Source organism: Bos indicus x Bos taurus, chromosome 28 (genome assembly GCF_003369695.1).
Source record: "Bos indicus x Bos taurus breed Angus x Brahman F1 hybrid chromosome 28, Bos_hybrid_MaternalHap_v2.0, whole genome shotgun sequence".
In the NCBI taxonomy this organism is placed as follows: Eukaryota; Metazoa; Chordata; class Mammalia; order Artiodactyla; family Bovidae; genus Bos; species Bos indicus x Bos taurus.
In genome coordinates this window covers 15,493,410-15,505,411 of record NC_040103.1, presented here as the reverse complement: position 1 = coordinate 15,505,411, position 12,002 = coordinate 15,493,410, and the positions used below count along the sequence as shown (strand labels likewise).

At 43.4% G+C, this 12,002-nt stretch overlaps 1 protein-coding gene across 1 annotated transcript in view; it reads left to right on the top strand.

Moving 5' to 3' along the window:
• CCDC6 (coiled-coil domain containing 6) overlaps positions 1 to 12,002 on the top strand; it is a 112,527-nt gene that overhangs the window by 80,316 nt on the left and 20,209 nt on the right. Inside the window, exons 4-5 of the mRNA XM_027531094.1 lie at positions 3,331 to 3,434; positions 8,040 to 8,200. Coding sequence (XP_027386895.1) covers positions 3,331 to 3,434; positions 8,040 to 8,200 — 265 coding nt within the window. The remainder of the gene's footprint in view (positions 1 to 3,330; positions 3,435 to 8,039; positions 8,201 to 12,002) is intronic.

Here is a 12,002-nt window from a genome sequence, read left to right as displayed (position 1 = left end):
CAGGAGACATGAGAGACGTGGGTTCAGTCTCGGTAGGGAAGATCCCCTGCAGGAGGACGCAGCAACCCACTCCGGTATTCTTGCCTGGAGAATCCCGTGGACAGAGGGGCCTGGCAGGCTGCAGTCCATAGGTTCGCAAAGAGTGGGACACAACTGAAGTGACTTAACAGACACACACACTCTCTCACACATAGCTCTACTAACTGGTACCAAAAAGGAGCTGAGATTCATGTTCAACTTCTGTTTTTCCTGCTTTCTTATCTGCTCCTGCATACTCTTGGACTCACTAAGGTACCCCCTGCTCCACTACTTCCAAGAATTACTGGATAATTTACCCCAAATCCTATTTGCCCCTCCAGATGCTCTGAACTTGCTGGTTAGAGGGGACCCAGCTTCTCTGGTCAACATGGTGACTGATCCCCATTCCTTTCCCTGAATCAGTGGTTCCTCAACTCTCAAATGAAAGAGTGGATTTAGATGATTTCTTTTGCTGCTTTTGTTTCTAAAAATCTCAACGGAACTAGCGCAGACTGAGACAAGTGCCATCTTGAGATTGACAGAGAATGATAGAATGGGTGGCCCTGGAAGGGACCTCAGATGTCATTGAGGCCAGCCTTCTCATTTCATAGATGAGGGCAGGTTGCGTGCGTGCATCCTAAGTCGCTTCAGTCATGTCCAACTCTCTGATCTTATAGACCATAGCCCGCCAGGCTCCTCTCTCCATGGGATTCTCCAGGCAAGAATACGTGGAGTGGGTTGCCATGCTCTCCTCCAGGGGATCTTCCCCACCCAGGGATCAAACCTGCATCTCTTAACGTCTCCTGCATTGGCAAGTGGGTTCTTTACCACTAGCGCCACCTAGGAAGCCTGAGGGCAGGTTCAGTTCAGTTCAGTTCAGTCGCTCAGTCGTGTCCGACTCTTTGCGATACCCTCAAAACCACATGCCGAGTCAGTCATATGTGGGTAAAGACAGCTTTGTCTTGATTTTGTTTTGGAGTTATAGATTTGCATGGTGCATAATTACTCTAAAAATAAGCCGTTGGGCATTAGTTTCTCTACTAGGCATCTATACTACAAAACGATGCCTTGCTTGAATTTTTTCTCACCTACCAACTACCCCTTGTCATGTTTTAGTTAAACATGGCAATAGGGTCCTTAAAGGGTAAATGACTTGGCATTTTGTTTCTTTAAATAAACGACTGTGAATTGTATCAGTACTTCAAACCTTGGCCCAAAATGTGGTCAGAGGGTCACAAAGATTCATAGGAGTTCTGTGAGGTGTTCCTGGGTTTTTCCTCCTTGCGGGGAAAAGGAGCTGTTTAATATCTTGAGGAGCTTTTGTGCATTAGCCAGCTCCCAGCTTCACTGCACAGGATGCTTCCAGCTTAGGCTGATTCCTCTCCCTTTGCCCATGCAAAGAAAATACAGTGAAGCTGTATTTTCTGTTGACTGTGTGATCTTGGCTTATTGACTGGTGGAGTAAGGTATGTTTGCTTTGGTTGCTGTAAAAGGCTGCATTTTGTCCATGGAATGGGTCTCACTTTATGTCTACATAGGCTCAGTGAGGAGCTTGCCTCTCACCTGCTAAAGAAGTGTGAAGTCTGCTATTAATACCTGGACAGCTGTGTGTAGCTGTGCAATCAAAAATAATCTGTTAAGTCAGTAGTTGAAAAGATAAATTCCAGTTGGTTGAAGAGACAGCATGGGGGCGGTAATATAACATTGCCCCCTTTTTAAAAAATGATTTCTGTTAAAATTACTTAATATCCCAAGCAGATAGACAAGTATACAAAAGTGATACCACACATTTCCTTCTTCTTGATGCTGTGAACTCTGTTGATCATGGCACTTTCTGTCCCCATCACCAGCCCTCTTTTTCTTCATATCTCTCTCACTTTCTACTAAAACATATAAATGGTTTCTTTTAATGTCTTCACCACTACTAAAATATATTGGGCTGGCCAATAAGTTCATTTGGGTTTCTCACAAGCTGTAATGGAAAAACCTGAATGAACTTTTTGGCCAACCAAAAGAGTCCCCAGAGGGCAGACCTTTCTGATTCCTCAGTTCAATTCAGTTCAGTCGCTCAGTCGTGTCCGACTCTTCGACACCCCATGAATCACAGCACACCAGGCCTCCCTGTCCATCACCAACCAGTTCTCTGCTAAGTCGCTTCAGTCGTGTCCGACTCTGTGCTACTCCATAGACGGGAGCCCACCAGGTTCCCCCGTCCCTGGGATTCTCCAGGCAAGAACACTGGAGCAGGTTGCCATTTCCTTCTCCAATGCATGAAAGTGAAAAGTGAAAGTGAGGTCGCTCAGTCGTGTCTGACTCTTGGCGACCCCATGGACTGCAGCCCACCAGGCTCCTCCGTCCATTGGATTTTCCAGGCAAGAGTACTGGAGTGGGGTGCCATCGCGTTCTCCGCTACATCCCTATTAACCTGTGTCTGCTGTTGGTCTCAGTGTTTGCATGTTGCTCTGTGTTGGCTCAGACAGTAAAGAATCTGCCTGCAATGCGGGAGACCCGGGTTCGATCCCTGGGTTGGGAAGATCCCCTGGAGAAGGGAATGGCAACACACTCCAATATTCTTGCTTGGAGAGTCCCATGGACAGAGGAGCCTGGAGGACTATAGTCCATGGGGTCGCAAAGAGTCAGGACTGAGCGACTTAACACTTGCACTTTCTATGTTAATAGATTAAATTAATTGCTTCCCCAAATTGCTTCTTTTTATGAAGTAGAATGCAGTGTAGGGTTCCCTCTACAACCGTTTGCCTTCCCCTAAATCACATTTTCCTTGTTCCCCACCTCCCCAGAAGTAACCAGTATTGTGAATGTGGTGTTTATCCTTTTCACACATGTTTTTATATCTTAGGACACATTTCTATGTACCCATTAACCACTTGGTAGAATTGTCTTCAGTGCTGGAGTTATTTCTGTAAATGGAAGTATAACCTTTCTGGTTTAATGTTGAAATGCATGCAGGACTAGGGAGACAAATCCGCTTATGTCCTGAGACAACTGGCAAGCAAAGCTCCTCAAACTCTCTTTAAGGAAGACTTTCCATGTGTCTTGAGTAACTGCTGAAGCAACCACTGTGATTGACCTACCAGAGAGCAATTAAGTGTTAACATCAAAGAATGAACATATCTCAGTTTTCTCAATTAAAGTTTAAGAACTAAATGCACTTAATGTGTCTGTGCCAGAAAATTGACCGTTTCTTTGCAGTTTTCTCCATGGAAAGGGATCCTAGTGTTCCAATCAAAAAATCTAATTAACAAAGTTTAAGTGGCCTACAATTCTCAGTAAAACTTCTTTCTTTTTCTCCAGTTGAGACGGGAGAAGATTGACCTTGAAAATACTTTGGAACAAGAACAAGAAGCACTAGTGAACCGTCTCTGGAAGAGGATGGATAAACTTGAAGCTGAAAAGCGGTGTGTTGAGTCTTGCTGTTCTGTGTAGTGTCTGTAAATGTGTGTGTGTTGGATGTGGGGTCTGGGGGACCGTGCTGAATGTGACCAAGGAGTAACAACAGGACATTTTAATGCCTTAGTGGACACACGCTGTTTTAATTCGACAAATGGGGAAAATGTTGATAGCCTGTCCTCCTAAAGTAGGGGAAACCACTAGACCATTCAGGTATGACCTAAATAAAATCCCTTACAATTATACAGTTGCTGCTGCTAAGTCGCTTCAGTCGTGTCTGACTCTGTGCAACCCCACAGACAGCAGCCCACCAGGCTCCGCCGTCCCCGGGATTCTCCAGGCAAGAACACTGGAGTGGGTTGCCATTGCCTTCTCCACTGTGTGAAAGTGAAAAGTGAAAGTGAAGTCGCTCAGCCGCGTCCAACTTGTAGCGACCCCATGGACTGCAGCCCACCAGGCTCCTCCATCCATGGGATTCTTCAGGCAAGAGCACTGGAGTGGCTTGCCATTGCGTTCTCCGACAATTATACAGTAGAAGTGACAAATAGATTCAGGGGATTAGATCTGACAGACAGAGTGCCTGAAGAACTATAGACGGAGGTTTACGACATTGTACAGGAGGCAGTGATCAAGACCGTCCCCAAGAAAAAGGAATGCAAAAGGGCAAAACGGTTGTCTGAGGAGGCCTAAAAATAGCTGAGACAAGAAGAGAAGTGAAAGGCAAAGGAGAAGAGGAAAGATATACACATCTGAATGCAGATTTCCAAAAAATAGCAAGGAGAGATAAGAAAGCCTTCCTCAGTGATCAGTGCAAAGAATAGAGGGAAACAATAGAATGGGAAAGACTAGAGACCTCTTCAAGAAAATTAGAGATACCAAGGGAACATTTCATGCAAAGATGGGTACAATAAAGAACACAAATGGTATGGACCTAACAGAAGCAGAAGATATTAAGAAGAGGTGGCAAGAATACACAGAAGAACTGTACAAAAAGATCTTCATGACCCAGATAACCATGATGGTGTGATCACTCATTTGAGCCAGACATCCTGGAGTGTGAAGTCAAGTAGGCCTTAGGAAGCATCACTATGAACAAAGCTAGTGGAGGTGATGGAATTCCAGCTGAGCTCTTTCAAATCCTAAAAGATGATACTGTTAAAGTGCTGTACTTATTACGCCAGCAAATTTGGGAAACTCAGCAGTGACCACAGGACTGGAAAATGTCAGTTTTCATTCCAATCCCAAAGAAAGGCAATGCCAAAGAATGCTCAAACTACCGCACAGTTGCATTCATCTCACACGCTAGCAAAGTAATGCTCAAAATTCTCCAAGTGAGGCTTCAACAGTACGTGAACCATGAATTTCCAGATGTTCAAGCTGGATTTGGAAAAGGCAGAGGAACCAGAGATCAAATTAGAAAGCAAGAGAGTTCCAGAAAAACATCTGCTTTATTGACTATGCCAAAGCCTTTGACTGTGTGGATCACAGCAAACTGTGGAAAATTCTTAAAGAGATGGAAATAGCAGACCACCTGATCTGCCTCCTGAGAAATCTGTATGCAGGTCAAGAGGCAGCAGTTAGAACTGGACGTGGGACAACAGACTGGTTCCAAATCGGGAAAGGAATATGTCAAGGCTGTATTTTGTCACCCTGCTTATTTAACTTCTGGGCAGAGTCCATCATGCGAAATGCCAGGCTGAAAGAAGCACAAGCTGGAGTCAAGATTGCTGGGAGAAATATCAATAACCTCAGATATGCAGATGACACTACACTTATGGCAGAAAGTGAAGAAGAACTAAAGAGCCTCTTGTTGAAACAGGACAGTGGAAAAGTTGGCTTAAAAGTCAACATTCAAAAAACTAAGATCATGGCATCCCGTCCCATCACTTCATGGCAAATAGATGGGAAAACAATGGAAACAGTGAGAGGCTTTATTTTTTGGGGCTCCAAAATCACTGCAGATGGTGACTGCAGCCATGAAATTAAAAGACACTTACTCCTTGGAATTGGAAGAAAAGCTATGACCAACCTAGACAGCATATTAAAAAGCAGAGACATTACTTTGCCAACAAAGGTCCGTCTAGTCAAAGCTATGGTTTTTCCAGTAGTCATGTATGGATGTGAGACTTGGACTGTGAAGAAAGCTGAGCACCAAAGAATTGATGCTTTTGAACTGTGGTGTTGGAGAAGGCTCTCAATTGAGAGTCCCTTGGACTGCAAGGAGATCAAACCAGTCAATCATAAAGGAAGTCAGTCCTGAATATTCACTGAAAGGACTGATGCTGAAGCTGAAACTCCAATACTTTGGCCACCTAATGGGAAGAACTGACTGATTGGAAAAGACCCTGATGCTGGGAAAGATTGAAGGTTGGAGGAGAAGGCAGTGAGATGGTTGGATGGCATCACTGACTCGATGGACATGAGTTTGAGCAAGCTCTGGGAGTGGTGATGAACAGGGAAGCCTGGCGTGCCGCAAAAGAGTCCGAGCAGCTAAACTGAACTATCCTTCTGTTGGTCCATCTTTATACTCCCCTCTTACTGTCCTGGTAGAATTTCTTATTGAACTTGCTTCCCCCATTATTTTCTGAAGTGCTTAGGATGTGTGCTGTGTACCATGACTGATCACATACCTCTAGAGCGTACTTCATTAGGAAGGCTGAGATTTTAATAGCGAAATCATCATCTTTGTGTTTTAAGACTTACTAAAGTCTATAAAACTTTGTTTTTTATAGACTTACTTGTACATATTTAAGGTTAGTGTTTTTACTGTTAAATATATGTACATGGATATGAAAAACTCAGCAACACGTGTAATCTTGAATCCCTTTGTGCAAGAACTGGGGTGGGAGTGCTTCCCTGGTGGTCCCGTGGTTAAGACTGAGCTCTCAATGCAAGGGGCATGGGTTCAATCCCTGTTTGGGGAACCAAGATCCTACATGTTGTGCCACACAGTCCCCCACAAAAAAAGATCTGGTGGAGCCCTTAGATTTAAGCACTGTGTGCTTTGGGGTGGGTGGAACAGGGCTAATGGCAGGGAAGTTCTGTAGATGGGATGTGTGTTTGGGTGTAGAAAGGAAACTTCTTGAAAATATTCATTCACCTACTTCACCAGGAACTTTAGTTTACTGACCAGAAATATTTGCCATAAATATTTGGTTCGGATGATTAACCATAGATTGAGTTCATCTCAAGATCTGCAAAACAGATTCAGGTGTGGGTTGTGCGTTAGTTGCTCAGATGTGTCTGACTCTGTGGCCCGTGGACTGTAGCCCATCAGGCTCCTTTGTTCATCCAGTTCTCTAGCCAAGAATACTGGAGTGAGTTGCCATGGCCTTCTCCAGGGAATCTTCCACAGGCTTTAAAAAAAGTGAAGATCCAAGGTGTACCTATATGGAATTATTGAAGCAGTAGTTGAATCAGTTTTGTTTTGCCTTATTATAGTAGTACTAATTGAATCATGGAAAGTTATTTCATCTAATAGATGGAGAGACCATTACAATATTTAACCACCTAGTTTTCTCAGCAAGGGATAAACTCAAAGGTAAAAACCAAACTAAACCAAAAACTTCCCAGCAGTTTATAAAAAGGAGGCAGAGAGGTCTGCTGCCAGTCAATCTTTCTTTGAAGAAAGCAGTAGAAGGTTTTATATATATATAAATACCAGATTATTGCATGGAACTTTATGAAATTGTCATTTTGTCAAATATTAGAGCTTTATGTACTTCAGACTAAAAATATTTGATAGAGAAGGTGGTACCACCCACTTATTAACCCAGTACATTTTTGGTTTTGTTTTGTCTTTAACTGTTTTTCCTTTTGCTGTGGCCAGAAGCAAAGGGCCTTCCATCCAGTTGGCCTTGCCCTTGTTTTTTCTTTTTTGAAAATATTTATTTTTTAATTTGACTGTGCCAAGTCTTAGTTGCAGCAAGCAGGGTCTTTAGTTGTGTGTGGGATCTACTTCCCTGACCAGGGATCGAACCTGGGCCCCCTGCATTGAGAGTACAGAGTGTTAGACACTGGACCAGGGAAATCTTAGGGTTGGTTTTTCAGGAGGGAAGTTGAGAAGTGTATCTGTCTATTTGACACAACCCTCCAAAAAGATTCATGATCTATAGTTCTTAAGTTTCAACTAAAAGCACTGAGAGGAAATTCCTCCAGGGTCTCCATTCCCTCAAGCCCAACATGTGTACCATTTAGTCAGCAAATCATCCTGACTGCCCAGGGTATGCCCGGCATGATAATCAGAAGCCAGTGTTAGAGATTTTTTATGTAAGGCTTAATTACCAGCGGCCATTTAACAGGAAGAAAGGGAAGGTGGATTCTTCAGCTCTGTCCTTTGACTTGACTGTCAAGTAAGGGCGATTAAAAATACTGGAAGATGGGCAGAGGAGTTAATTTAGTGAATTTTGGTGATTAATATGAGCATGCTATTAAAACAAACCTCCCAGCTAGAATGTGTTGTTTTGTCTTTATTTTTCAATTACTAAGAATTTATGTATTTTATTTTATTTTATTTATGTATTTTAAAAATAGATGATGGTGAGCATCAGATCAGTGTTTTATGTTTTAAAGACAAACTGTTTTTCATTGTTGGATTTTTCTTTTCAATGAAGAATCCTGCAGGAGAAATTGGATCAGCCGGTGTCTGCTCCCCCATCGCCTAGAGACATCTCCATGGAGATCGACTCTCCCGAAAACATGATGCGACACATCAGGTTTTTAAAGAATGAAGTGGAGAGGCTGAAGAAGCAACTGAGAGCTGCCCAGTTACAGCGTACGTAGGCTTGCTGTCACTGGTCATCTGTCCACAGGAGTAATCCACTCACCAAGGAGAGAGTTTTATAAAATATGTGTATTTCCCATTGAATTTGTATAAATTAAATTCATATTGTGTTTCATTGCCAGTACATAATTATATGTCTGTCATCCTGGAATAGTTGATTTTTAAAAAAATTACAGTGGGGCAGGGCAAATAGTTAAGAATACTAGAAAATCACATAATTTCAGGAGGGTCCAGGATCAGAGGCACTATTTCTTTTCTTTTAATTAATTTTAATTGGAATATAGTTGATTAACAGTGTGTGTTAGTTTCTGTTATACAGCAAGCAGAGTGAGTCAGTTGTCCGTTTACATACATCCACTCTTTCGGGGATTCTTTTCCCATATTGGTCATTACAGAATATTGAATAGAGAGTGTCCTGTGCTATACAGTAGGTCCCCATTCGTTATCTATTTTATATGAGAGGTAGTACTCCTCCCCAGCTCCCTGGTGTTCATCCCTTAGATGGTGCTAACACAAGCGATGCTGGAGGCCTCAGCGCACTCTGGGAGCATTAATGCAGAGAAGAGTATTTATCTTCTTTACTACCAGAATTGGGCCCCAGCTAACAGTTGTTCATGGTACTTGCCGAATCAATGCTTTTGAAGTATATTCTTTTTATTTTTGGAAAGCAAAGGAACTAATTTCTGGATGCATGATCGGTCACTGTGTATTTGCTTGCATTTCTCCTATTTCAGCTTTTAGACTGTTCAGATGTATTTGAATAGATAATACAGTACAAAATATGCAGGGAAAAAATAAGTCTCTTTCACCCCTGACCCCCAGCCCCCCAATTTTCACAATTAACACATTTTTAATACAGTCCTCAGATGTGTGTGTAGACTTCTTTTATATAAATAGTAGCACAATGAACATACTTTTTTTTTTTTTAAGTTTTCTCTTTTCACTTACTATCTCTTGCAATTTTTCCCCTGCCGATACATACAGAACTGCCTTACTCCCCCTTTTAAAGGCTGTGCAGTATTTGATTGTATGGATATGCTGTAGTTTATTTAACTCATCCCTTATCAACAGACCCCTTTGAGCTGCCATGCACAACCACAGAGAACATCTCTGTACACATATTTCGATACCTGTGTAAGAATACCGTCAGGGTAAACTCCAGGGCATGGATTTGCTGAGTCAGATGAAATGCACATTTAAAATTTCAGCGATTCTTATCTTTATGTTTTCTTCTCTGAAGTGTATTGCAAGCTCTCGTCCAGCGCTGTGTCTGGGAGGGGACATCAAGGTCATCTTGGGAACCTTTAAGAAATAGTGTGTTATGTGTCCTATTGTTAACAAATGAGCACAAACTTAGTCATTTATTTTATTTCCAACAAAAGATCTCACATATTTATTAGTAAGATAGAGTACTAGCTGAGAGACACAACAGGAGAACCAGCCATTCCATCTCTTCTATAAAACACGTGCAGGCTGTTGAGACAGCAGTTGTGTGGTTAAGATGCAAGTGACCTTGACACAGCATAAATGTGTGCCATTCGTGTGTGAGGCTCCTTAGACCCAGCTTCGTTCTTCTCCCATGTCTTCCCTCGGAATTGTACCTGATTTTATTACCACTTTTCATTCAAATCCTTTGGGAAGTGGGACAATTCTGCTTTTGTTTCTCGGCCAGGAGTCGCTTGACCCCGAAAGTCTCATGAGAAGAAAGACATGGCGAGGAACAAATTCAACCACACGTAGGATGGTGAAGAAGAAAAAAGAGACAGACTCACTGATTTAAAACAACACTAATTTATTATGTTTTAGTTTTTGGAGGTCTGGGTTCAAAACAGGTCCACTGGGCTAAAATCAAGGTGTCAGCAGGGCTCGTTTCCTTGTAAGAGGCTCGAAAGGAGAAACTGCTTGCTTGCTTCAGCTTCTAAGGCGTCTGCATTCTTTGGCTCATGACTCCTCCTTTGCATGGGTACCGCTCCCACCTCTGCCACCCTTGTCACATCTTTTCACTCTGACCCTCCTGCCTTCCCCTTAAAGACCCTGGGGCTGCATCAGACCCACCCAGATAATCCAGGATGAGTTCCCATTTCAGGGTCCTTAACCTCACCATGACGACAGGTCTCTCTTCCCACGTCAGGCAGCATGGCCACAGGCTTCAGAGAGTAGGATGTGGACATCTGTAGGAGGCCACCATCCTGTCTAACCCTATACAGGCTTCTGGGCTTACTCTAGGGGTGGAGCCTTGTCATCTGTATTTTTTTTAAATAAAGGCAATTCTGATCATGTACCCAGTTTGAGAATCGCCATGGATGTGTATTCCGTGAAAACAAGTCAGAGAGGGTTCTCAAGTATTGGTTGTTTTAGGTTTGGGTGTTTTTTGAGTTTTTGCTGTGTTGCACAGGCAAAGGTCTTTTAGCCCCTTTCTGAAATCTTTCAAGTGCTATTTTTCTTTCCTGTGTATACTTGCCTTGTTGTTCCCCAGACAACATTTTTGGAAGAAATTTGGGAAGGGTATCCTATTTCTTCTACTTCCTTCCTACTGCAATGTTTGGTCCCCGGAGAGACTGTGGATATCAGCAGAAGCATCTGTAAATGCTGTTTGGATTTTGTGAGGACAGGGAAAGCTGACCTGAAGCAGCTGCGTGTGGCTCCTAGCTGCTCACAGTTGTTTAGGTTGGGTTTAGAGGATGAGTTCATGAGACTTTCCTCATACCTGCGTCTGTCTCCTTGGGTCGTATAATCTAGTCCCCTTTGAAAGCTCCTAGGGCACTAGGGCCTTTTCCCATTAAGTCAGGCTGAGTCTGAGCTTGAACCTCTCTCCAGATGGCTCTCAACTCTGGATGAACGTTAGAAGCCTCAGGGGAGTTTTTGTAGACCAGTGGAGAGGCTTCATCCTTGTGGATTTTAATTTCAGTGGTTTGGATGGGATCTGGGCAGGAGTATTTTCTTACCATAAACTTGAAAGGGAACGCAAAAGGTACAGGCCTTGGGACTTCCCTGGTGGTCCAGTGTTGAGGATGCTGAGGACATGGGCTCAATCCCTCGTCCAGGAATTAAGATCTCACATACCAGCCAAAAAAAAAGCCAGGTACAGGCCACCTTAGGATCATATAGGAACCATCTTTTGGGAGACTAGAAATCACCTTCAGTTAACACTATTTTTGACTGAATTTGTGAGGTGGCTGAAGGTGGTAGAGGTATAAGCTGTGACTTCAAAGCTTTAGGGAGCTCAGTGTGGGAGAAAGAGGATGACTCCTGAGAGTAACTGAAGTGTTGCTCAGTCATGTCCAACTCTTTGCAACCCCATGGACTGTAGTCCACCAGGCTCCTCTGTCCGTGGGATTTCCCAGGTGAGAATACTGGAATGGGTTGCCATTTCCTTCTTCAAGGGATCTTCCTGACCCAGGGACTGAACCCAGGTCTCCTACATTGCAGGTAGATTCTTTACCATCTGAGCCACCGGGGAAGCCCTGAGAGTAAATCCAGCCCCGTGAAATCAGGTGTGGCGACCTGCCGGTAGAGGGCAGCCAAGGAATGCCACAGTCTCAGCCATCTGTGCCTGGGTCTCTCACACCCAGAGGCTGTGGGCCTGGTGCCTTCTCTGTGCCTCTGGCTTCTGGGTTAATTGCCAAACTGCCAGGCAGTCTTTTCAGCCATCGCTCCTGGTGACTGATGTTCTTGTCTATAGCTTATTGTTTAAGGATTCTCCCCTGCTGGTTTCCCCAGATGCTAAAGGATTGCCATTTTTCTTTGAAAGACAGGGTTTCCTCTTAAACAATTATTCTCAAAGCCTCACGAA